Genomic DNA, 24,548 nt, shown 5'->3' on the forward strand with positions numbered 1-24,548 from the left:
TAATAAGTAAAGAAAAACCTCATAAATACATGGAGCATTTAGGACCGTCGTCAAGCCAGGTCGGACAATACTTCAACACCCGACGACACCCACTAGCGACAGCAATCCTCGGGATTATCTATCACATCTATGGATGGATCTCAATGTCGAACTTTTCGTTTTGTTGTTCCTTGTCGACGAGTGTGAAAAGATAGAATTAGTAGGGGTTTCTCGGTAGGCCCACACTAAAGTTCCACTAAATGAACTACCGCATGGCAAAGCTGAACGTCCAAGACAGCGAAGAAATCGTGCCACAATATGTTGGACACACGTTTTCTGAAAGAGAAGCTTCAAAATGGACTTTTTCACATGGGAAGCTTCGAGCATGGTCCCCACCATCTATCTTGACCGATGTGGAAAAACGAAGAGAAATCCTCACAAACTCATTCCATGTGTTTTAAATGTCAACTGACAACGTAAATATCAGGAGGTGAGTCTCTTAAGGTGCACGTAACTTGGTCTTTAAACGTTGGTCCGTGCAAAAGACTAGCCAAAGATTATTTAAATTTGGATTTTAATGTCTCGACATCTTTTCACAGGAACTCTCCTAAAAACCCTTTTTTTCCATAAAGAATTTGAATTTGATCGACGAGGATGGACGTGGTCCAGGCATTGTCTGAGTAGCAAAAATAAAAAAAAATTACTCTTTCATTCCATGTGGCAAATTTATAATGGATCACGCTTTTGAAAAGTAATCTGAAAGAATTTATCCATGAGAATTCATATATAGACAAAAGGAAAGTAGAAAAAAGAAATACATAGAACAACACTCCAATGTTGTGAATATTAATTTTCTCTATGCTACTAAATAGTTTTGGAAAATCCACATAATGTTCAAATTTAAGAAATTACAAGAAATACATGTATGGTAAGCAACATGAGATAGAAAATTAAGCATGTGAAATATCCATACACACACATGCGCTTTGAATTTTTAGAGCATGCACATGGAGATTCTAAAGAATATAAAGGAGCAATCGGAATTTTGAGAAATAAAAAACTTCAATTTTTTTATGTTTAAAAAGCAATAATTTTACACTAATTTACCAAAGTAAATAATTTGAGTCAAGATCAACCTAACATTTTAATAAATGTAAATACGTGGTAAGAGGATCCGTGTTAGTAACCCAATCTTTTCGGTGCACATACGGAGACAAAAGGAAAAATCGAATTAAGAAAAGGAATCAATATTAGTCGACTAAGATTCTATTTATACCAGGAAAAAATGTCTCGTTATGGTATTAGGCCCTTAACCGTGTTTAAATATATTAAGACACGTTTGATTAATTAAGTAATGATGGTTATTCAAGTAAAAATATATGTAAGACGAATGTAAATGTGCTATGTAAGTGATTACTTCTCATATACTAATCATGTTTGATCAAGTATAAGAAGTACTTATCTTGATTTGACGCAACAAGATTATGAAAAAGAAACATGAATGACCAGACCTTACCAAATTTATGCTTAAGGGCAGTGATATAAAACCTTGTTCATGGTTTTGGATTAGTATCCAATAATGGGAAAAATGGTGAGTCCTCAATTGACAGTGCAGATCAAAGCACTGAGTTGCCAACGAAACAACAAATGCATTCATTTCCAACAACTGCAAGTGCCTCAGAGCAGCAACTTAAGATGCTGGACTTTGTGCCCGGCCGATCCAGCTACAAGACCCGTAGCATCGTCATCTCACAATCTCGGAGTGATGTTGCGTGGAGCGTCCCAATTTGTGACGATGTGGTCTCGGGTGATCTCCTTCAACGAGCGACACCCGCTTAGCGCCATAGTCAGCTCAAACTCATCGCGAAGCATTTGAAGCACTTTCCTCACGCCTGCTTCGCCTTCGGCCGCGAGCGAGAAAAGTACCGGCCTTCCAATCTGGAGATCAAATTGAGGATCACATTATCAAGATAAGGGCACAACAGTGTTGGAGAAATAACGTTTCGACATATAGGAAACCAAAACTATGGGTTTATTTTCGGGACAATTTCCTAAATCAAGTTCCAATGAGTAGTGGAGTCGCTAAGCAATAGAGGATAAATGCTCCAGAGTTGCTTCACAATTCGGCACTTACAAATATGCCAGATGCTCCAAGTGCCAGTGCTTTGAAAACATCCGTTCCACGACGGACTCCACCATCCAGGAATACAGGAACCCTGCCTTGAGCCGCTCTCACAACCTGTAAATGCAGACTTGATCAAGGGTAATAAAAATGACTCCGTAAGAGACTTGAAATGTACAAGCAATCCAAGGATAGAGGCGACGAACATAAGGACATGCTTGAGATTTGTGTCTAAATTGCAGCATTCAGAAATCTAATATAAAATCATCCGAGGAAAGGACAATATTTTCATATCGACGGCTCAGCGACAGGTGGTGGTATTGCATTGAGATATTAGGGAAGGCTGAAAAGTCATGCGAAGTGAGTACTCTAGGGATTACGGTATTGAAAATGATTAAACGGAGAGGTAGAGAGAGGCCGATACCTCCTCCAGAGCCATGATTGTTGCAGGGACGTAATCGAGTTGTCGGGCTCCGTGATTAGAAACTATGATCCCAGCAGCTCCGCATTCTATAGCTATCCTAGCTGCGATTGTTACCAAAGGGCAATTTCAGAGACAAGTACAAGAACATAACGCTAAATCCACACCAGGTGTACTGTTGGCAACTTGGTGATCTAAAATTCGTCGTCCACTTACCATCTTCCGCTGTTAGCACACCCTTGACTAGAATTGGCAATTTGGTGATTGTTTGCAGCCACTTGACATCCTGAACCAGCAAAATCAGTACAGGTTCAGCTAAATAATAGTCGGCTGACAGAGTCTAATGCAAAAAGAAAGCGGCGTTACCTTCCAGCTAAGGGACCGGTCAATTTGTCCGGCAACATAAGATGCCAATCCGGAGTCGTTGGTCTGAACAGTAAGCAAAGCACAATGAACTCAGTTGTACTCTCACATGGACGAAAGTGAAAGCGAAAGCAAAGGCAATCAAACCCAAAGACCCAAGCGTGACTCAAAGGCAGAGTGAAGATATGAAAAACAAATCGCAAATTAGCTTGCCCGGTGTACTGATGAGTTAAAACAAAGATCTAATCCCCACCTTATCCATCTTGCCAAGATCCAATCCCTCAAAGTTCTTCAATGTCAGGAAAGGTGGCAGCGTGAACCTGCAGAGCATAGTATGTCGATCAAAGCTATTGCATACGATTATGGAAATAGAAAATGATTGCTCAGCTAAATCTCTGAAATATAATGGAATAGTACATCTAGATCTTTTTCCCTTACTCAGCTAAGTAACCCTTTCACACGACTGATCATCTTCTAACAGATGCTCACCTATTCTTGATATCGGCTTCCCTGCGACCCAGCCTTGGAGTATCAACAGTCAGTGCAATCGCTTTAAAGCCAGCCCTTTCAGCTCTTCTCACAAGCTGTGTAACAATGTTCCTGTCCTTGTACACCTACTTATATTCAATCATCGAAGAAAAAGAAACCAGCAAGTTAACATTAATCATGGTGACATTATATCAATTATTATTGCATCCTCTGTCATGCAATATTCTTACACTTCATTAGTAGCTTGAAATATTTTGAACTTAGGGAAAATATTGGAAATTCATTCAGCACAAAGTTCATACACTTACACATAACATCACACTAAGTGCTTGAAGAATGAATGGTAAAAGAAGACGATCAAGAAACGCATGTACATGCATCTTAATAAAAAAAAAGTGAATAAGATGACCGATTAAACTGGTGGAACAACATGCACTAGTATGATTAGGTATTTTGCAGATCAGTAGATAATGATTCGCCCAAAAACAAGCAGATTATCAGGAGAATAAGAGCAAGAGCAACTACTTATACTGAAGCCGAAAACCAAGGACGCAAATATAATTATTAGAAAATCAGACGTTCAAACTCACATAGAGCTGGAAAAATCGGATGCCCGGCCCTGTTGAGGCAACCTCTTCAACACTTGAAGTAGCCCAAGAGGACAAAGTCTGAAACCATGAAAATGATTATGTAAGAGGCAGACATCGAAGTTGACTTTTATGGAGAAAGATTCATAAGCCAGGAGCCAAACACCCTGTATCTATTGGGTTCTCGGTGGCAAGACGGACGCATCTAAGAGAACAAACAAGAATTCTGAAGAAAAACTAACCATAATTGTTCCAGCTGCTGAGGCTGCTCTTGCTGTTGCATACTCTCCTGCAAAAAGTATCGGTTTCTTATACCAAGACAGAAGTGCATTTTCTTTCAGTGTTTCTACAAACAAGAAAAACTGATGCCAATTTAACGTCACAGCATGTAATTGCTGTCGGGGTAAATTGTGGAAGGCAACTGGCTTGATATACAGGAAGTTGAGAAGAACAGTCCTTTTTACAAAGAATTCCACCAGAATAACAAACTCTGCATCAAACTACTAGAATAACACAAAAAGCGTCCTCTGCAATGCTGATTTTAGCTCCTCTTGGAGAGCAATCAGATGCAATGACAAAGTAGTTAACTTTAGAGCACTTCCAATGTCCTCTATGGGTGTAAGAGTGATAACAGATATCTCCTAAACTCATCGAAATGCATATAGGCATCATTGATTCAAAATCCAGTGGGAACAACAGCATGCCCCGGAGTGAAGTAGTTGGACACCACTTCTTCTTCTGTATTACGACTGATTTCATATGACAAGTCCGCAATTTAAGTGAGTAATAATTTTTTGATTAACCGGGATCCAGAGTCAAATTCGTGTTGCCTATATTTATGTAAAAGAGGCAAGTAGAACAACATGTATTGAAGCACAAGTCAATCCCTGAAAAAGAAGAAGGTCAAGAAAGGATACATTTACCTTCAGGATGAGCCATTTTCTGCATGGCTGTTGGTGCAATCATGATCGGCATCGAAATGTTGAAACCCAGCACAGTTGTTGCCATGTCTATCTTGCTCACGTCAATGAGAATGCGAGGTCGGAACCTAACTCCATTAAGAGGAACATATATTTATCGAAGAGCCCCCAGAACTTATTACAAAAGCATTAAGCTAGCAAAAAAGTTGATACAGAGGAGCAAACAGTTTCTCACAGCAGCAAGAGCTAATGAGAACACAAGGGCTCACAAGATCCTGGAAAATGCATTTCGGTTTTCCCGAAGAGTCCACTGGTCTTCTGCGCCCGACACATAGTAGTCAAACACCATCTTTGGCAATTTCTGCCTTGCGATCTCCTCATACTCCATAACGTTAGTGATCTCCATCTCGCCGAATTCAACTTGTTCCACCTGCTTGCCCAGGAAGAGCCTCGGAGTTCGTATATCCGTATCTTTTCTCTTTTTGCAAAACTATTATGTGTGCTTATGGTCTGCACTCGTTCCGTAATCTTCAAAATATCTGCAAGATTGGGAGGGTGGAAAACAGGGTAGACGACATAAAGTTCTCGAGAAAGTAGGATGATGGACTAAATCCTTACAGTCACTGTCCGGAATCATATTCACACAAGACTTTTCTGCGTGTGGTAAATAACCATCAGTGATCACCAGGGACTAAAGCAACAGCGCTAGCACAACAATGCAAAACTCTCCGTTTTCTCACACAAAACTCCCGGGCAAGAACCGCTCTTAAATTTGATCATTTCAGGCAGATAACCGCCGATTTCTGGCTACACCCAATTGAAAAGGAGACGATTGAACATGCTCTCCCGACGCATCCATGTGGCACAGACATAAAAGCAAACACCTACCTCAACTCCTTCACAGAACACGTCACGTTATCAGAGCCAAACCAGGGACTCAAAGTTGACCCCAGGAACTCAACGAAGCCAACAAGCGAAGCTCGGATTGACGGCCCAAGTACGCGAAAAGTCGAAACAATCTCGATTGAAAGAAGGAAAAAAAAAAAACCAAAACAAAAGAAATCGCTCGCTTCTGGTGATTCACCAGCACGCACCAAGTGAAAGACTTGACGGGAGTGAAGAAATTCAGCATAGTTTAAAGAGTGAACCTTTAGCTTTGGCACTACCTGAAATGGCCTTCGGCGAGGATTCAGCAATGGTAAGAGCGAAGGACGAAACAAGAAGAAGAGCACGAGAGGGAAAAAAAACACAAGATACAGACAAAAACAGAGAGAGAGAGAGAGAGAGAGAGATGCCAAACTCTGCTTCATGGAAGTGCGAGCTCTCTGCCGTGCTTATCTTCAATTAATTTAATATAAACCAGAAACAATCATTCACCATGATTTTTAAATTTTTTTTATTTCCAACATTTCGAAATAGTTTTCATTTTAAATGTCAATTTTGTCCTTTTTCAATTATAAGAGCAAATACAAAATTAGTTTATCAAATGACGTGATCAAATGCAAGTGAACGTTTAAAATTAAGTCATATTCATCTTTTCGATAACAATCTATTTCATCATTTTTTTATATAACTGATATTCCGCGCGGCCGGTGAGCTTCACCCAACACAGAAATGGAGCACAATTAGTCCTCGAGAAGGGCTAGAGAACCCACACCACAAATACTTATGACCAACTCGTTGGGTATAATCTATTTCATCATTCGTGTTCACACCAACCAAAAAAAAAAAAAAAAACTGACCCAACTCTTGACTTCTTATCGATGAGTAGCAAGCGCGGTTGAGAAGAGCATAGTTTGAACAGAATAGAACAGAAGTCATAAGGGAAACAAAACAATGGGGCAATATACGAGCTTTTTATCGACAGTGAAGAAAGCCATAACACCTAATGTGCAGTTATTGCCCAGAGACCTGAACTTAAGAAAAATTGATCGACGGAGTCATCGACGGCGAACGATCTCAGACGTTGATTGGGTGTTATGGCGATGTTGTCCATGGATGGAGTAGAGGTCTGCCGACGCATCAGTCGAAGGTAGAGATAGTGAATCGACACGAGCACATAATTGCCGAGAGATTAGGTCAATATTCTCGAATCTGTGACCTTTTTTGGGGTAATATTTGCGAGTTAATATTAGATTGTGTTTGAAGTTTGTAACTTTTTATCAGTAATTGCGTACGAGGCTAGGAGGTTGTTTATGAATTCAAGATAATAGAAGATTGTCATGAACATAATCATTGTAACTATCCCTCGCATATAACCAATAGTGGCACGCATTCTTATGCACTTCATCTTTGATTTCCTCGTTAATTTCTACCCGCACTAAATTACATTTTTGGCAACCTTTCGATTCCCAGTGCACGCATTTTCAATTAAAGAGGAAAAATTACAAAACTTAATTACACAAAATAGGGCCTAATACCTAAAAAAATCTCCAACTTTAGCATTAGCGAACATTTTATTCAAAACTTTTTTTTGTCTCGTAAAAAGCTCTCAACTTTTATTTTTGTCCTAATTTTACCGGTCTAATACCCAAAAAAAAAACCCTCAATGTTAGCATCTATCCCAATTAGATCTGAAACTTTTTTTGTCTCATAAAAAACCTTTTAACTTTTACTTTTATCCCAATTCTACCACCATATGCCTTCCGTCGATAACCACCTTAATTAATCTTACATGGCTTGAATTTTCTCTCCGAATTTACCAATAAATCGTCAAAATTTAGAAGCAGTAGGTTTTAGAGAATACAAGATTTTAGGTCGTTCGTCCAAATATCTCCATGTCTAGCCATTCTTTGAGTTATTGAGCGCCAAAGAGAAAACGAAACGCGCCGTCTTGAGTGATTCTGCATCTCTCGGTAATATGTAAAGGAAGCAAACAACAAAAGAGAAGTTCAAGGATTTTTTTCATTTCAGCTTTGCTGAGGTGTAATTTATTAACGACGTGAAATGCAACGTAAGATTATCTAATTGTGATTATAGATGGAAGGTTAGCGGTAGTAGAATTGGGATAAAAGCAAAAGTTAAAGGTTTTTTATAAAACAAAAAAGTTTTGGATATATTTGTGACATATGCTAAAGTTGAGGTTTTTTTGTATTAGATAGGTAGAATTAGAATAAAAGTAAAAATTTGGAATAGAATTGAGACAAAAGTAAAAGTTGAAGGTTTTTTATGAGACAAAAAAAATTTGATATAATTGTCACATATGTTAAAGTTGGAGTTTTTTTTGGGTATTGAGCCCACAAAATAGGTAATGATGGAAATCTAAATGTGCTGTAGAAAGGAAGAATGAATGTACTTCAGCGGTCGAGGAAAGAACTTAATTAAGTTAAACGAACAAGTTAGTCGATTGAATTATCGAGGAAAAAAAAAAAACAACGAGCAGGGAGAGATTGATCTTTGGTTAGTTTTAATGTTCATCGGATGGTGCGTAAGTTCTTTAGTTCAACATCAAATATTGCTCTCACTCAAAAGAATAAAATTACTCGTAATTAGAAGCTTACTTTTAGACTCCGTTTACTTCATGAAAAACGAATGACCTATGAAATATTTTCCTAGCTACCCCGGCATTGCTATTGGCATATCAATCGGTACACCATAGGTTGGTCCAAACCAATCCTCTTGTATATGATAAAAATATTAGTCGTTTATTCATTCTAGTGAGCATTAAAAACGCTCATTTTTTTTAATAATATTTTTTAAATCATTAATTTTTCGTGAAACAAATGGAGCATGATTTTTATCATTTCTAGGCTGTGCCCGGCGAGTGCGAGCTACATTGTTGGATGAGATGGACCGCACATAGGCCTCAACCGATTTAAAGGCGGATCTCGGGTCGTTCGGTGCTCACCCAATCCTTTCTCTAATCGATCTCATCAACGGTGTCCGGCTGCCTCCAAGAAAACGATGTTTTCATGGACCATTTAAGTTATTTGAGGAAAAAAAAATCACTTTAGTATTTTAAAGAGGCTTTTATCATAAAAATTGATTTTAAGGCTTTTATTATATATGACAAGAAACAATGTTTTCATTCATTATTTGGTAAAAAAATAAATGATTTAAATTTTTTTTTAAAAATAATAATTCCTTCTATCGCTTGAAATAATTGGTCAATGAAAATTATTTCATTATCAACAACAATTACCGTCTAAATATTTTTGTAAAGGATAGATTTTTTTTTTTTATTCATTCATTTTCATAAGTGATAATGTAATTGGTTATTTTTAAGAAAATATTTTCATAATCGTTTATTTTACTCAAAATAAGCACACCTTAAAAATAAGCTTCTATCTATTGTTATCAATCCTTGCTGCTAATTTACATTAGCAAATGATGGGATTGCTTTTCTTTCCATTTTTGTGCATGTGGGGATTGGAGAGACTAATTAGTAGAATATTGCGACCCGAGGTTATCTAATTTGGTGCTTTGATGATTTCAACCTTCAAAACAGGTTTTAAACTAGTTTAGGACACCAAATGCTAGGCTCGCGTGAAGATTTTTTTAGGTTTTTGGTCGGAGCGTGACGATTGAGTGATATGATAGTGACGCCGGCGGGCGAATATTTACTCTTTCAATATCTAATCATACTATGTACATCCTAAAGAAGATTGCCTTCAAAATTCTTATCCAAGATTTGTATCTTTAGTTGATACCATATGAATCACTAGAAATATGCTTGACTTTTTACTTTTATTTTTTGGCTAGAAACATGTCTTACGAGAAGCGGCATGTGTTGATGAATGGTAAGACAGTGTGATGGTCCTCATGAACTCGCATTATTTGATCTGTTTGATCATTATCATTCGTGAGGTTTGTAAAAACAAGTGCTTTCAAGACAAAAGATAAGATTGAAATATATAGAGTAAGCACTCCTACAGCTTCTGCAACTATACTATCACATTACAACCTTAAATTAGAAAGAAATTAATAGCGAGCTTCATTAAAATAACTTTGATGTGCTTGCTTGAGTGAAAAAATTTTTCGCCAATTAATTTCCGGACCTCCACGCATTTAGTTTGTTGAAAATGATCTGTCAACAAAAAATCATTTACAGTCAAAGAAAATATGCATGCTTAATATTATAAATTTTCCAACCTAAAAAGCAGAACATTTTCTTGAAAGAGGATTTCTCGGAAAACCTTTTCATTTATGATAATATTTTTCTTGAAACAAACACCCTTAATTTCATTGCCATCGCTTTTTTTTTTCCCAACTAAGCCAATGAGATGAGAAAAAACAGCTATTTCATCTATAACAACAGATGGAGAAAGTTGGTTTAGATTTTTGCTGCCTTTTTATAAATTGTGCTATAGTATTAGTTCTTATGAATTTGCATGCAATATTAAGGGAATAATTTCTGGCCCAAGATTAAATAATATTTTATTAATGAAACGCCACAGAGACAACTTCGTAAGTTATTAAATAAGATAATATTACAGCTTTCATTGTAGTAATTTATCTTATATAGTGTGTAATAAGTGTGCTGAAACATGAGAGTTCCCCTGTAAATTATGCTTGACTAGTGTCCGGAAGTTATTAAAATTAACCCTTAAGAGTTAAATGAGTGATTCAACTTTTGATTTGGACATACAGATTTTGGGTTCAAAATAATTTTGCACCATGCTTACTACTTTGGGAGCGGAGGCTTATCTAATACACGTGAACGAGACAATTTTGCCTTTTCTTTGGACATTAATCAAGTCTAAAAAGGAAAAGGTCGGTTCCTTTTATTTTGTTAAATATTGATATGTCTGAAAAATATTTTTTCAAAAAGTCATTTTTCAATAAAATAACATATTTTTCGATATTTAGATGAAATGTGAAAATGAATTTGAAATTATTTTTTGTCATTCATTTGGGCATTACAGTCGAGGAAATTGGGCATGGGCACCAAAGTCTCGAGCCCGGCCTTTGTGGACCTAGACCCAACCTCAATAAACCTAGGCCTCAAGGAACCCGAGCGTGGACATTGAGGCCCCCACCAAGAATGTGAGCATGAGCATCGATGTCTAGGGACCGACCTTAATGGACTCAAGCACATGAATTGGGGTTCCATGTTTGGCCTCTATGGACCCAAGCCTAGATACTAGAGAGCCTTGCATTGGCACTATGGTCTCGAACTCAGCCTCTATGATCGAAGTGTCGGGTGTTAGGGTCCAAGGACCATTCTTTGTGAAACAGGGGATGCACTCAAGTCTTAGGCCCATACTCTATGGATAGGGGTGATCGGTTCTCAAGCGGTCCAATGGAATTAGTAGATTATTAGTAGGGGTGGGTTACACAAGCGTCAATTTTAATTAAAATTAAGTTTACATCTAAGAAATAAAAAAAAAAATAAACGGTGAATCAATAGGTTACATTTAAGAAATAAAAATAAAAATAAAAAATAAAAAATAATAGGTCATCTGATTCCCCCTAAATTAAGAAAGTGGATTCGACCAAAAAATAAATTGGAAAGTGAATAAAAAATCACCAATTTCAATTTAATGAAATTGAAAATTGATCCGGCGATTCCTTATTCGAACGATGCCTTTTTGCTGCTTACAATTGGGATAATATCATGAAAAATCCCAAACTGTTACAATTGTGATAAATTTACCCCAAACTATTTTTTTTTATCACAAAAAATCCTAAACGAGTACGTACATTTGTGATAAATTATCATAAACTAATTGTTTTTTACTATAAAAAATTCTCAAATTGGTATACCTATGATAAATTTACCCTCGGTTAAATTAGGTTAATACCACGAAAATTTTCAAACCGATACATATGTGACAAACAGAAGATAAAAAGTTCAAACTGATATACTTATTAATTACCACTTATCACACAACTTAACATTTTAATGGTTAGATTTAAAAAAAAAATTTTAATAGAAGGCAAATTAATCATAAATGGTAAAATTATCATAAACATACTAGTTTGAAATTTTTTGTGTTTAAAAAAATAATTTAGAGTATCACTATCACACATGTACCGATTTGTGATTTTATGTAATATTAACTCTTTATAATCAGAAATGCCGTTATCCAAAACCTCGAGTGCAAATCAGTAAAAATGGATGTCCCCGTCAGTGGTGTGGGCCAGAGTTGTCTGTTCCGGCTCGGATCAGCGGATTTGCTTTGGCAAGTGTTCTCTGAGTCAGATTCAGAGAGAGAGAGAGAGAGACGTATCATCATCATCTTCTTCTTCTTCAAAGCTCAGACGACGGAGATACAAGAAAGCGCACGTCATTTCAATTTCAATCGCCTCATCCCTCACTCGAAACAGAGTCGCAGAAGCTTCGAATCCCCGATCAATGGCGGCGGCGCGGAGGCCGTTGAAGTGCTTGTTGAGCAGGACTCTCGGTGGCAGGAGGAGCTTCGGAGCTCTTCCCGAAGGCACCAACCCGTCCTCTTCGCAAGACCTCATCAACCTGGAGTGCCAGTACAGCGCACACAAGTCAGTCCTCTCTCTTCTCTCTCTCTCTCTCTAAAATCGTCTTTTTCTCTTCGTTGTCGCTGGTTCCTGGTTTTGCTTGCTCGTTCTCGGTCATCGCCATTCGGTAGCAATTTTTGCGCCTCCGTGCTTGGATGGTTCGGAGAGTAGTCGGTTTTTGCTGAAGGGTTCGTTCATTTGCCGACTTCCTGCGTTGCTCCGGTTCTCTGCTTCTACAGAATTTTTAGAGTTGTTCTTGGCGGAGAATGGGATATCGTTGGCGTATATTTCCTTTTGGGTTATTATCTTTGGCTGGAATTGTCAAATGAGTATAAGTTATTTTCCTCACACCATAAACAATGTGTTCAAAGAAGGGACCTTTTTTTTTTTTTTTTCCAAAGAAGGGGCCTTAAAGAGACGCCACCTCTGGGAGCCGGTGCTGGAATTGAAGCCTAAGTTTTTGCAGATCGTCAAGACATCTTTTTGTTCCTTAGTTTTCGTAATCAATGCCTAACGATGGAAGATTGAAAATCTCTTCCAGAAGCTGGTTTCTGGCGAAATAGACAGGCCTAGTTTCGCGCAATATGCAATCATAAGCGCGCCATAGAGTCGATTCTTTAATCACTCATTGAAGAAAAGGAGTAGATTCTTTGATTTTTCTCAGACTCTGTTCTGGCTGCTGGAGTCTGTTAATGAGTGTGTGAAGACTGGATTCTGTTTTAATACGTTTTGGTGATTTGTGGAAAACTAGTCTTGCATATAGCTACAACGTGTTCTCTTTCCTTAGCACATGGTCCCAAAGATAATGGTTCTGCTAAAATCATCAATTGTTGGGTAGCTTTCTGGTTCTAGAATCATGATAATGTGCTTTGCACAGAGACTTCTTTGTCCAGTTTATGGCCTTTAAGTTTGAGATTACTATTGTGGCATAGTATTGATGGGTTCTTGTAGAACTGTACCAGAATTTCTCGAATGCGAAATTACTTTACCAATGTAACTCATTAACAATTAAAGGAAACTACCATGGCAGAGTATGGTTTTCACATTTCGGAATTAAATACTGTTGGATTTTGCTAGAATTTCGGAAGTGCATGTACCCATTTATTGCTACAATTTTTCAAGTGTCAAGTGAATTATCAGTCTGTATGATTTAGCATTTTGATGAATGATGCTAGTGGAGTTCTGGTTTGAGTTCATAGATGAATGGGTTTCTCTTATTCAGACAACTTATACATTGTTCTAACTTCTTAATCATTTTTCTGGCTCAAATGCAGTTATCACCCAGTTCCTATGGTGTTTTCTCATGCTAGGGGGTCATCTGTATGGGATCCTGAGGGTAACAAGTATCTGGATTTCCTGTCTGCTTACTCTGCAGTGAATCAGGTAATAAAACCTGGATGCGAATCTCTATGCCTTTTGAATGAATCAATGGTATTTACCTTATCTGGTTATACTGGATCAGATGAATTCTTGAAAAGAGATAAATAGCTAAGAAGCTTCTTATTAGTGGATAGACGTATCCAATCTGAATTACTGACGTGGCTAATGCTCTATAAACTTTATTATGCATCGAATTGACTTGACTTATCTGTTCAGTTTTGTGACCTCCTTCTCTAGGGACATTGTCATCCAAAGATCTTGAGAGCATTAAAAGAGCAGGCAGAAAAGCTTACCCTTAGCTCCAGAGCCTTCTACAATGATAAGTTTCCACTTTTGGCCGAGCACTTAACCAGCATTTTTGGCTATGATATGGTGCTACCCATGAATACCGGCGCCGAAGGTGTGGAAACAGCTTTGAAATTAGCGAGAAAATGGGGTTATGAAAAGAAAAGGATACCAAAAGACGCGGTATGCCTACATGGTTATGCTACTATGATGGTGTTCAGATTGATTATTGCATTTATCTTCGTTTGGAGAAACCTCTTTTGTTTGGTAGATACTTGTTGAGAACCAGACAGATCTCTATTTTCATCCCTTAACTAAGAGTGGACTAGTCACAGCAGACCAAGTACTAAACCATCTCCATGCATGGTGATTGCAGTTATTTTTCAGAGACACATTATGTATCTTTGTGCACATGGGTTCTGCTTTTCCATTTTAAACATACAAGGACTAGCTAGCAATCACACTATGAAAGGCAACAAACCTCAGCAATGCCTTTCCTCTCTCCCTGAAGGCAAAACCATGAGACTTTTTCAGAAGTTTTCTAGGCTACAGGAGAAAAAGAAGGTTAATTCTGTCAGTTTTAGGCATGTAGAAGGATAATTACAACAGGTAATGCAAAAACACTCTTGTATGCATGATTCATAGCTCTTTGATCTTGAAGGATCATTCGTGGGAACAAGAATATACAATCCGTCAGAGGCTGAAGGGCATTTGATTTCACATTGCTGCCTGAATGTCTATCATTTTAGCAACTTTCTTTCTTCTGTCTGATCTGGCTTGTACCAATACGCTTTGTCTGGTTCTTTCTAACCCGACTGATTTCCTCAATGAGCCTACTTGTCCGTATTCAGATGAATATCCACCTAACTAAGCTGTCTAATGTCCTGAACTTTGTTTGTTTTCTGGATCTGTGGGAAACATCTTTCAATTTCCATTTGGAGGAGAACCTTTTGTCTCCTATTTCTTAGAGCCTCCAACGGCTTGATCCTATTGGATCAGCAGATGTCTCTGCTAGGTGCTACTTGCAGGTCTCACACTTCATCTGCTCCTCTTTGAACTTAGCTAAAATCCATTTAGTACAGAGAATCCATAAGTTTCTCAAATTAGTGAAGAAGCAAGAAACAAAACAGGTGAACCAAAACATGGTATTGGGAACATAGAACTCGAAAAGGCTAGTACTATAATGAGTTTCCATCCCATTCTTCTTATTGCCATTATGAATGTCCTTGTCTTGTCTCTGCCTATGATGCTTATCTATTTAGTTCAATACACTCTGAAGAACTATTAACGTCTTGAACATATGCAAGAATGCATTACTTGAGCTTGATTGTTGCACTTCTGTCTCAGGAAAGTTTTTACTTCCACTTTCTGATCCAAGGCCCTATGCCAGGAGATATAAATAATGTGTTTGCACATAAGAACTTGCCAGAGGGCGGTTTTATGTCCTATTGTTTCTTTTCTTTAGTACATAATGTGGATGACACCAAACCATTTGATCAGCTATCTCCTTAGTGGTGTTGGTTGTTTATTTATGTGCCATGCTTCTTCATTTGAACGACTTCCATAAGACTAATTGAGTTTTTTGGTCCAAATATCGTTCTTGCGCTAATGAAGTCACCTGCAGGCTATCGTAGTCTCGTGTTGTGGCTGCTTCCATGGTCGTACATTGGCTGTTATTTCTATGAGTTGTGACAATGAGGCTACACGTGGTTTTGGGCCATTGTTGCCCGGCCAACTTAAAGTTGACTTTGGAGATCAGGTCGTGCTGGAGAGAATTTTTAAAGGTCTAAACCAATACGCAGTCTCTTTTGTTTAGTTAGTCTATGGTTTCATAGTATGTTGGTCATGCTTCATAATATATTTCTTCTGACTGGCCTTAATAATTCAAATATATGAGCTTCAGACTGGGTATTTCCATTGATATTAACCTTTAATCTATGGAAACAACTATGTTGTGACATTAGTGATCTGAGACTTATCATTCTTCTATCTATGAGGACTTATCATTCTTCTTTCTACAAGGTCAGAAAGTGGAGATCGAATTGCTGGATTCCTTTTTGAACCTATTCAAGGAGAAGCTGGGGTATGTATGACTAACAATCTCAACCAATTATAATAAGAAGGTTATCTTTTTTAGGGGATGGAACTGTTTTAGAGTGAAATGTTGGGGACTTATCTTGGCCTTGTCCTGGTGCCACACTATCTTCCTCTGTGGCTAGCGGTATTCATATGGATGGAAACTTTTGTTGTGCGCAAATATTTGTTTCAGCTCTATGCAACCTTTGTATTTGTTGAGCCTGACCAACGTCTCTAGGAGCATTTGTGATTCAAATATCCCAAATGGACAACTTTGTTAGATTTGCACTCTTGATTGTAAGAACTCTGTGTCTGTCTTCTTAAACCAGTCAGTTGTCAGACTCCTGACTCCTGCTTCACAAGGAAATCTGGTCAACTGTATTCCAATATGGCCTAAAAAGTTCAGGCTCTGGGATTGAGTTCTCTCTTTGTTCCTTCTTCCCCTCCCCAAAGTTTTATATTACTCTTGCCACATTATTGGCAGGTTATACTTCCTCCAGATGGTTATTTGAGGGCTGTCAGAGACCTTTGCTCAAAGTATAACATTCTAATGATTGCTGATGAGATACAAACTGGCTTAGCAAGGACAGGAAAATTGCTGGCATGTGACTGGGAGGAAGTTCGCCCTGACATAGTGGTAAGGCATTGAATTACTCAGATCAATCACCATTTTTATCATTTTGACATATATATAATGATTGTGTGTTTCAGCTCATAGGTATTACTTTCGCTGTTGATCTTCCTCTTCATCTTTTGCCTTTTGACTGATGGATGATTTATTTTCATTGCAGTTATTACTCAAGAATTGTTCAATTGAATTAAATTTGGTTAGGTCCTCTGGGTTTATTTGTTTTAAGGAAATTTATGTTAATTTCTGTGCCCTTAGAGAAGAATGTGCATCTCTGCTATTTCCTATGAAGCTCCTTTAAAGTTGAACAAACTGAAACCTTATAATTGTTTTCTATCTGTTTTCTTGCTGGTTGACCGCAGATATAGTGTTTGATGTGCGCTAGAGAATGAGAGAATTATTCTATTCCTCAGATATTCAGCTGAGAGTACAAGGCTAGAGGAATCCACTTTTTAATCTTTAACATGCATAGAATCTGTCCAAACAAAAGTCAAAGTTCACATTGGAAGTTATCAAATCAAACCACTTCAAGCAGAATATTTACTAGTTTTGTCAAGAATTCAGTCAACACCTCAATAGTCATTTGAGGACTGACAGTACATTTCTTCTGGAATCGTGATGGCACAATGGTTTTCATGTGAAGGATGGGGATCAGTCCACAAATTAGTGCTTGGTCATGTTTTCCTCCATGCATCTTTATTTGATCCTTTTGTTTTTAAACAGATATTAGGCAAAGCACTGGGTGGTGGAGTGATACCTGTAAGTGCAGTGCTTGCAGATAAAGATGTAATGCTCTGCATTCGACCTGGAGAGCATGGAAGGTTTGAAAATTGTGCCTTTCGTGAATAATAATTTGTCCCTTTTTTGAATAAAGCTCTCTTGAAACTTGTATTTGCTATATTACTTAGTATATGATGCAGGGAGTTCTGGCTGCAGACACTTGTTAAACCCCATATTTTGTTGGTCCAACTTTTGAGGTGCTATAGTGTTATTAATCCATCCCATGCAGATTTTTAGACCCGCTGACCAGACAAACATGTAGTTGGTTGATACATTAGCTTTCTGCCCTTAAGATTAGGTTTGAGGTTCTCTTTGATGGCGGTTCAGCCAGTATCTAGAGCTTATACACTGAATGAAATGAAGAGTTGACAAAGTGGAGGTACAATGGGCTCCTCCCACAGAAACAGTCAAAAAGTATATTGTATGGGGAAGCCTATGACCATGGTCATGTATCAGAACCTCTCACATTATTCTCTTACCTGTTATAGAGTTTAACTGCTGCTTGTCTAACAATGCTACTTTGCTTTTACGGATCTTCAGGTCATTTTGTCACTTATTTTTTGGTTCTTTCCTAAGTCTTTGAGTTTTTTTTTTCCCGTTGGAAAGAAAGGAGGGGGGGGTGTGTGGTGTGGGTGGTGTGTTTTGGTTTAAGGCTGTCTGGTAATCTATCTCACAACCCTTTCTCCATTTCGTTGTTGTGTGCAGCACCTTTGGAGGAAATCCTCTGGCCAGTGCAGTAGCAGTTGCTGCTCTAGATGTAATCAGGAGTGAGGGGCTTGCTGAGAGGTGTGCGCATTTTCACTGGCTCTTATGTTGGATTATCCTTAGGGACAATCTAACTAGTCTACACCATAGTAATCTCAATCCAAAAGTACAGTTATAAACTATTCATCAGTGCTTTCTTGTCATCTCGGCATATTGGCTGTACTGAAGGGTGATCACCAAGAAAAAGGGCCAAACAATTCAATCTTATGCATATCATTGGCTCATCAACTTTTTGGAAATTTGTGATGTCTCTTGAGCAGTTCTGTAGTCACAACCACCTTTGAATGAAGGATTTATGACTTAAATTTGGTTCTTCTGCTGGAAGAATTTTTGCATGCCTTCATGTTCTCTGCTAGTGTCTTACCTTAATTATATTTCTAGTTCATGCCTGCTACTCTTTTACAGATCAGCCCAATTAGGAGAGGAGTTAAGGTCTCAATTAATTAAAGTTCAGCAGAAATTTCCAGAGTACATAAAAGAAGTACGGGGGAGAGGATTGTTCAATGCTGTGGAGCTGAACAGCTCCAATTTGTCCCCCATCTCTGCATATGACATCTGTCTGAAGTTAAAGGAGAGGGGGGTTCTTGCCAAGCCTACGCATGATACTATCATCAGATTGACCCCTCCGCTGTCAATGAGGTAATATTATAGATGCTTACAGTTAGTAAATGTGATTGATGAACAATGAAATCACATTTGAATAAGGATCAATATAGCCTCAGCCAGAGAGAGATACAAATCGCGTCTCTCTTTGATTTTCTACTTATGATGGTTGTATATTTAGGATGTATCTAATCTATAAAGCCTCAGCCAGAAATAAGTAGAAATCGAAACGCTTAAATTTTCTGGTTATGATGATCTTCTTGAAAGAGTTCTGGGTGCAGCATTACCTGTTATTCTTGGAACTTCTCTTCTTTTTAAAAACAGAAGACCATACCAGTAGATGGATATAGACGGCTCTTAAATTTGCAGATTGAGGACAAAATGGGAACCAAATTCTCTATTAACATACCATGGATGAAAGTGCCCGCAAATGGGATCCATGCACTCAACAATTTATGAAGAGCATCTTAAACTATCATCTAGAGATGCATGCTTCTGATATTTGTCTCTGGTTACAGATTCAGCTTTATCAACAATTAATAATTTTTAACTGGACTCTTATATCACGCGTATTCTTTCTGATTGCTTAGTATGGCTTTTGAATGGGCGTGCTCTTACTTTACATACTAAAGTAGTTCCATCAGCTAAAACACCTGCTGTATTTGACCTTTGCTTGGAAATTTTTAGTGTGGCTGAGCTACAGCAAGGTTCAAAAGCACTTCATGATGTTCTGGAGCTGGACCTCCCGAAGATGCCAAAGGTGAAACCAGAGAAGTCATCCCCCACTTCTAGCGCATGTGATCGTTGTGGGCGGGAAATGTATTGACTCTTCGATATACATCTCAAATAAATGTCTATATATTATTCTCTTTCTCTAGACAAATATGGACAGTGGCGCGGTTGTGTTACATTCGGACTTGGTTGCTCTCGACTCGAAAGCAAGTCTTCACCTAATCACCCTGTTTATATGGATGAGATTAAATTAAACTAAGGCTTATGTTTATCCTTGCTGATCACATGGTTCCACTCTTGACTTCTAAAAGTGTGCTTACTCGTTTATGCAAACAGCTTATGCAATCTTCTGGTGCGACAGAAACAGTAGACCCAACACTCGGTATAAACGATGATATCATCATAGAGAACCGAGGTGAATGTTGGCACTTGGAACCAGCTTTAGAAATGTCAAAATGATGTGTGGTTGTCTATGGATATCATCTCCTAGTACGACATAAAAGCATTCGTGTTAGCTCGACTTGGTCGCCAAATCGAACTGGCAAATGAGTTATCTTCCAGCTCAATTTCGCAGTACTTCTTCCAGCACTTGTTTGTGGATTCTATAGAGGAGGGCTTATGATGACAAGTGAACGAAATCTAAGCACATTGACAGGATGAATCATGGGGATATGCGTGCAATGGGCTTGAACAATCTCAAAATGCAGAAGGGTCATCGCACGTTTTCTTAGCCCAAGGCTACTCAAGCAAGAGACACATTATGAGTTTTTATGCAAATAGTCATGCTACCCAACACTTAAAAAAGCATAGACCAAGCACTCGACGCGTTCTATTTCACTAAGGCTTTGATTGCTTCGCAGAAAATTGCGACCTTTCTAGAAAATATTTTCTAGGCAGTCATTTTCCAAATAAATGAATAATTTTTTCGATGGAGGGCTGAAACCTAAAAATAAATTAGAAAGTATTCTCCGTTGTTTGGTAAGGAAAATATTTTCCTAAATAGATATACAATACTTGGGTGTCACTTACTTGTACATCAGCAATCGGAGAACCGTGCACAAGCACCCACCGTTAACGATGGGCGAGAAGCGATAACCTTCACTATGATCAATCTCTGCCGGTTTTTTTAGGCCATTCTGTTCGAAATCCTGATTTAGAAGGCATGAATATCCAAATTATTGAAAAGATAGATTATACGAACCAACCAATAAAAGCTACTTCAAGCGAAAAACTCGAAATCCTATCAATTAAGTGGATAAACAAGTATCGAAATCGAGTACAAAACTACCTTGGCACCAAACACAATAGTTTGAATGTGGTTCTAATAGTGCACAAAAAGCTTCGAAATTCCACTTGGACTAAACAAGCATACCAAATCGACTTTGTATAAAATTTCATGGTTCCACGACACCATAAAGTTTCTTTACAACATGATTTTATAGCCTAGTAACCTTTGGAATCAACCCCGGCAACTCGATATCCAACACAATCCTAAATGACAGCTTCACCAAGAAATTTTCTCCGATTCAAAGAATCAAAGCTTGGAATACTTTCCAAGCACTTCGAAACGACGTTGATTCGGCGTGTCGAGATGTCCAATTGCTACAGTTCTTGCCATTCATTTCCAAGTTTTCTTATTGATTAAGCATAGATTTTTGGGAAATGTCCATTTTGGTTGAGTTTTAGTCAATCTTCCTTCCCCAAACAAGACCACGGTATCCATATGACTAGGCTCAAAGCAATTAGAACATCAACTGAAGTCTTGCTGACTCATAATCTGATCCTGATGCTGATTGTGAGCAACTAATCATTCTGCTTAGGTGCTGAACACGTACTTCTCCAAAACTGCCTATTACTAGATTAGAGGGAATCGGCACACGATGATCAGATTTGACAAGCTTAACTGCATCAAAACATGAAAGCCGTCGCTCCAACCTCACAAGACAGACGACAGCGTCAAGCTAACATTCCTTCATCAATTAGATTAGGGGTACTTTAGTTTGGTAATTTGTCTGCACCATCTGCAGATTTTACAAACTTGGTATGGAAAACGTATTTTGCAATCTCATTAGAGAAATGTCGAGTGAGCGCTGCAACTAGGACAAGGATTAGTTAACAGCGGGCGAGAAGTGAATAACCTTCACTTTTTGATCAAGCTCTGCCGGTTTTTCAGGCCATTCTGTTTAAAATCCTGATTTAGAAAGCACATCAGATGGCGAAATGCCCACGAGAGCAGGTTCGAAGCTACAACTAATGAATTGGTCCTGCTCACCATATACTCATCAGTGCGACAACCTCCACCATATGCAAACTATCAAGAGCAGGAAAGAACTGAGAATCAAATCACCCTATTGAAAGTAAAAATCTTGCAAATTTCAATTCTTGCCGCAGCTCTTACGTTGGACGGTCAAAAGATACAGAAGCCACTTCCAACAAAGTATTCCACAGGCCTGACCAAGATGATGCAGTGCTCAGCTGAATGGATATGCACAAGCTGGCCGTATCTCCATCCTATGTTCTGTATAAATAGACGCATCGGTTAGTCGCTGAACACAAACCCCACCATTTCCGAAACTTTGAATCCGCAGTCTAGAACTAAGACGACCAATGGCTTTCATCCATCTCCTCTGCCTAATTGTTCTGTTTTCCAGTGTCGAGTTCTGTCTTGCCGATGGCCTGTCATCTCCAACTCAATCAAAGAGCGGTGACTTGAAAACCTACATTGTCCACCTGACCCCCCTGACGACCAGCACCTTTCTGAGTTGGAAGATATTGAGTCCTGGTATTACTCGTTTCTGCCCGCAAATTCTACCGCCTCAGAGAACCAGAGGCGGGTGCTTTACTCTTACCAGCATGTGATGACCGGCTTTGCAGCAAGGCTGACCGCTGATGAAGTCGCCGCAATGCAGGATAAGCCTGGATTTGCGGCGGCTCACCCTGAGCAAATATATAGCCTCCAGACAACGCACAGCCCCCAGTTCTTGGGCTTACCACTGCCTCAGGGATCTCTCAATGGTTCAGCTATGGGTAAGGGAATTATCATTGGCGTAATGGATACGGGTGTAACGCCAGACCCTGCCAGCCAAATGGAAAGGGAGGTGCGACTTCGAGCCTTCCCGATGTAATAACAAATTGATAGGTGCCAGGACCTTCAACAGCTCGACTAAGAGAAATCTGACCGTGCCACCGATCGACGATGTCAAACACGGCACTCACACAGCCAGCACTGCAGCTGGCGCTTCTGTGCAGCAAGCCAATATGCTCAGGATGGCCGAAGGCACGGCAGGTGGCATGGCTCCATATGCTCACCTGGCAATCTACAAAGTGTGCTTTACCAGAGATTGTTCTATGGGCGACATACTTGCTGGACTTGATGCGGCCTTCGCTGACGGCATTGACATAATCTCAATGTCTCTTGGCGGTTACTCCCCTCCATTTTATATGGACGGTCTCACGGTAGCCACTTTTGCACCCATTCAGAGAGGAATCTTCGTGAGCTGTGCTGGTGGGAATTCAGGCCCTTTCCCAGGGTCGCTATCGAACATGGCTCCATGGATTCTCACCGTCGGGGCGAGCACCATCAATAGGAACATTGCCTCCATTGTAAAACTCGGGAATGGAGCGGAATATGAAGGCGAGACAATATACCAACCCTCCTTCTCTTCAACTTCACTGCCTCTCGTGTGTCCTGGAATCGACGGTACAGGAGGATCTATATACTGTGTCCCAGGATATTTAAAAAGCAGTCGAGTGAAAGGAAAGGTTGTCTTGTGTGAACAAGGATTGGTCAGCCAGTTTTCGAAAGCCGAAGAGGTGAAAAGAGCCGGTGGCCCCGCTATGATTATGATGAACCATGAAATGGATGGATTCAGTACCTTGGCCGATGCTTATGTCCTCCCAGTGTCTCATGTCAGCTACTTCGCTGGTAAGAAGATCAAAGCCTACATCAATGCGACTAAAACTCCTACTGCTACCATCCTGTTCAGTGGAACCGTGTTTGGAAATCCGACCACCCCCGCGGTTACTTCCTTCTATTCAGGAGGCCCAAGCTTGGTTAGCCCAGGAATTCTGAAGCCAGACATTATCAGTCCTAGTGTGAACATATTAGCAGCTTGGCCGTCTCCCATCAGAAATGACACAAAAGCGAAGTATTACTTCGACATCATTTCTGGCACTTCCATAGCCTGCCCTCACCTCAGCAGCATCGCGGCTTTGATAAAGGGCGTTCATCCGGACTGTTCTCCAGCAGCGATCAAATCGGCTATGATGACTTCGGCTAAGCAGCTGAACGTCAAGCAAAACCTGATCCTGGACGAAAGGCTTCAACCTGTGGATGTCTTTGCCATTGGAGCAGGCCATGTCAATCCCGTAAAGGCCATCGACCCTGGATTCGTTTACGACATTCAGCCCAACGCCTACATTCCTTGTCTCTGTGGTCTGGGATACACAGACAAGCAGGTGGGTACAATTGCTCACAAACCAGTCAAATGCTTGGAAGTGTCCAGCATTCCTGAGGGAGAGCTGAACTACCCTTCATTTTCGGTCATCCTAAGACCTCCACAGACATTTACCAGGACCGTGACTAATGTCGGAACAGACTATTCGCCTTATGTAGCGTCTGTCACCATGAAGCCTGACAAACTCAGCTTCTTAAAATTGAAACAGAAAGCAACATATTCTATCACACTCAGCTGTGCCAACTCCACTCACGAGGTCGCCAATTTCGCCCAAGGATACTTGAGGTGGGATTCCGAGAAGTACTCTGCTAGGAGTCCAATTTCGGTGAAGTTCAATCAAGAAGCAGTCGCGAGCAGCAATAAAGTCATAATTAGCTTGTTGGCCTGTGCTTTCTGTGTTACCACGATGCTATGACGAAAAAAAGAGTAGATCTTGTTATCTGATTTCCCTTTGTCTATGCGCAAATTAATGGAGATGGGTTTCTTACATTACTACTACTTCTTTCCTCTTAGTATACTATAAGACAAGCACAACATGGTTTTAA

At 39.3% G+C, this 24,548-nt stretch overlaps 2 protein-coding genes and 1 pseudogene across 8 annotated transcripts; 2 read left to right on the forward strand and 1 right to left on the reverse strand.

The window, feature by feature from the left end:
- Positions 1-1,522: 1,522 nt before the first annotated feature.
- LOC115728817 (glycolate oxidase 1-like) lies at positions 1,523-22,695 on the reverse strand. Of its 7 annotated transcripts, XM_048285053.1 has the most exons (15): positions 22,690-22,695; positions 18,955-18,960; positions 11,879-11,883; positions 6,048-6,079; positions 5,151-5,311; positions 4,885-5,009; positions 4,204-4,250; positions 3,965-4,042; positions 3,375-3,499; positions 3,139-3,205; positions 2,889-2,951; positions 2,739-2,808; positions 2,526-2,626; positions 2,114-2,218; positions 1,523-1,917 (listed from the first exon to the last, which is right to left on the reverse strand). In XM_048285053.1, the coding sequence occupies exons 5-15, from the start codon at positions 5,285-5,287 to the stop codon at positions 1,729-1,731; spliced, it is 1,107 nt and encodes a 368-aa protein (XP_048141010.1). In that variant the 5' UTR covers positions 5,288-5,311; positions 6,048-6,079; positions 11,879-11,883; positions 18,955-18,960; positions 22,690-22,695; the 3' UTR covers positions 1,523-1,728. The 7 variants fall into 7 exon arrangements, with proteins under 7 accessions (XP_048141010.1, XP_030515078.2, XP_030515079.2 ...); XM_030659218.2 differs by lacking the exon at positions 22,690-22,695 and having other exon boundaries at positions 6,030-6,079; XM_030659219.2 differs by lacking the exons at positions 11,879-11,883; positions 18,955-18,960; positions 22,690-22,695 and having other exon boundaries at positions 5,151-5,391; positions 6,030-6,067.
- LOC115728819 (ornithine aminotransferase, mitochondrial) lies at positions 12,045-19,691 on the forward strand. Its single transcript, XM_030659224.2, has 10 exons — positions 12,045-12,321; positions 13,572-13,680; positions 13,915-14,145; positions 15,587-15,746; positions 15,990-16,045; positions 16,523-16,675; positions 17,390-17,487; positions 18,152-18,232; positions 18,617-18,850; positions 19,502-19,691. Exons 1-10 carry the CDS (start codon positions 12,179-12,181, stop codon positions 19,638-19,640), a joined length of 1,404 nt encoding a protein of 467 aa, XP_030515084.2. The 5' UTR covers positions 12,045-12,178; the 3' UTR covers positions 19,641-19,691.
- On the forward strand, positions 21,103-24,463 carry LOC115733084 (annotated as a pseudogene).
- The last annotated feature ends 85 nt before the right edge of the window (positions 24,464-24,548 follow it).

Source organism: Rhodamnia argentea, chromosome 9 (genome assembly GCF_020921035.1).
Source record: "Rhodamnia argentea isolate NSW1041297 chromosome 9, ASM2092103v1, whole genome shotgun sequence".
NCBI lineage: Eukaryota > Viridiplantae > Streptophyta > Magnoliopsida > Myrtales > Myrtaceae > Rhodamnia > Rhodamnia argentea.

What these genes read in the sequence shown, in the direction of transcription:
- LOC115728817 (XM_048285053.1), bottom strand. Translation starts at nt 5,287, where the DNA reads ATGGAGATCACTAACGTTATGGAGTATGAGGAGATCGCAAGGCAGAAA. An exon ending in GAAGCCGATATCAAGAATAG is followed by an intron (nt 3,206 to 3,374) that starts GTGAGCATCTGT and finishes TATGCTCTGCAG; the next exon opens with GTTCACGCTGCCACCTTTCC. An exon ending in ACCGGTCCCTTAGCTGGAAG is followed by an intron (nt 2,809 to 2,888) that starts GTAACGCCGCTT and finishes TTGCTGGTTCAG; the next exon opens with GATGTCAAGTGGCTGCAAAC.
- LOC115728819 (XM_030659224.2), top strand. Translation starts at nt 12,179, where the DNA reads ATGGCGGCGGCGCGGAGGCCGTTGAAGTGCTTGTTGAGCAGGACTCTC. An exon ending in TGCCAGTACAGCGCACACAA is followed by an intron (nt 12,322 to 13,571) that starts GTCAGTCCTCTC and finishes GCTCAAATGCAG; the next exon opens with TTATCACCCAGTTCCTATGG. An exon ending in GCTGGAGAGAATTTTTAAAG is followed by an intron (nt 15,747 to 15,989) that starts GTCTAAACCAAT and finishes CTACAAGGTCAG; the next exon opens with AAAGTGGAGATCGAATTGCT.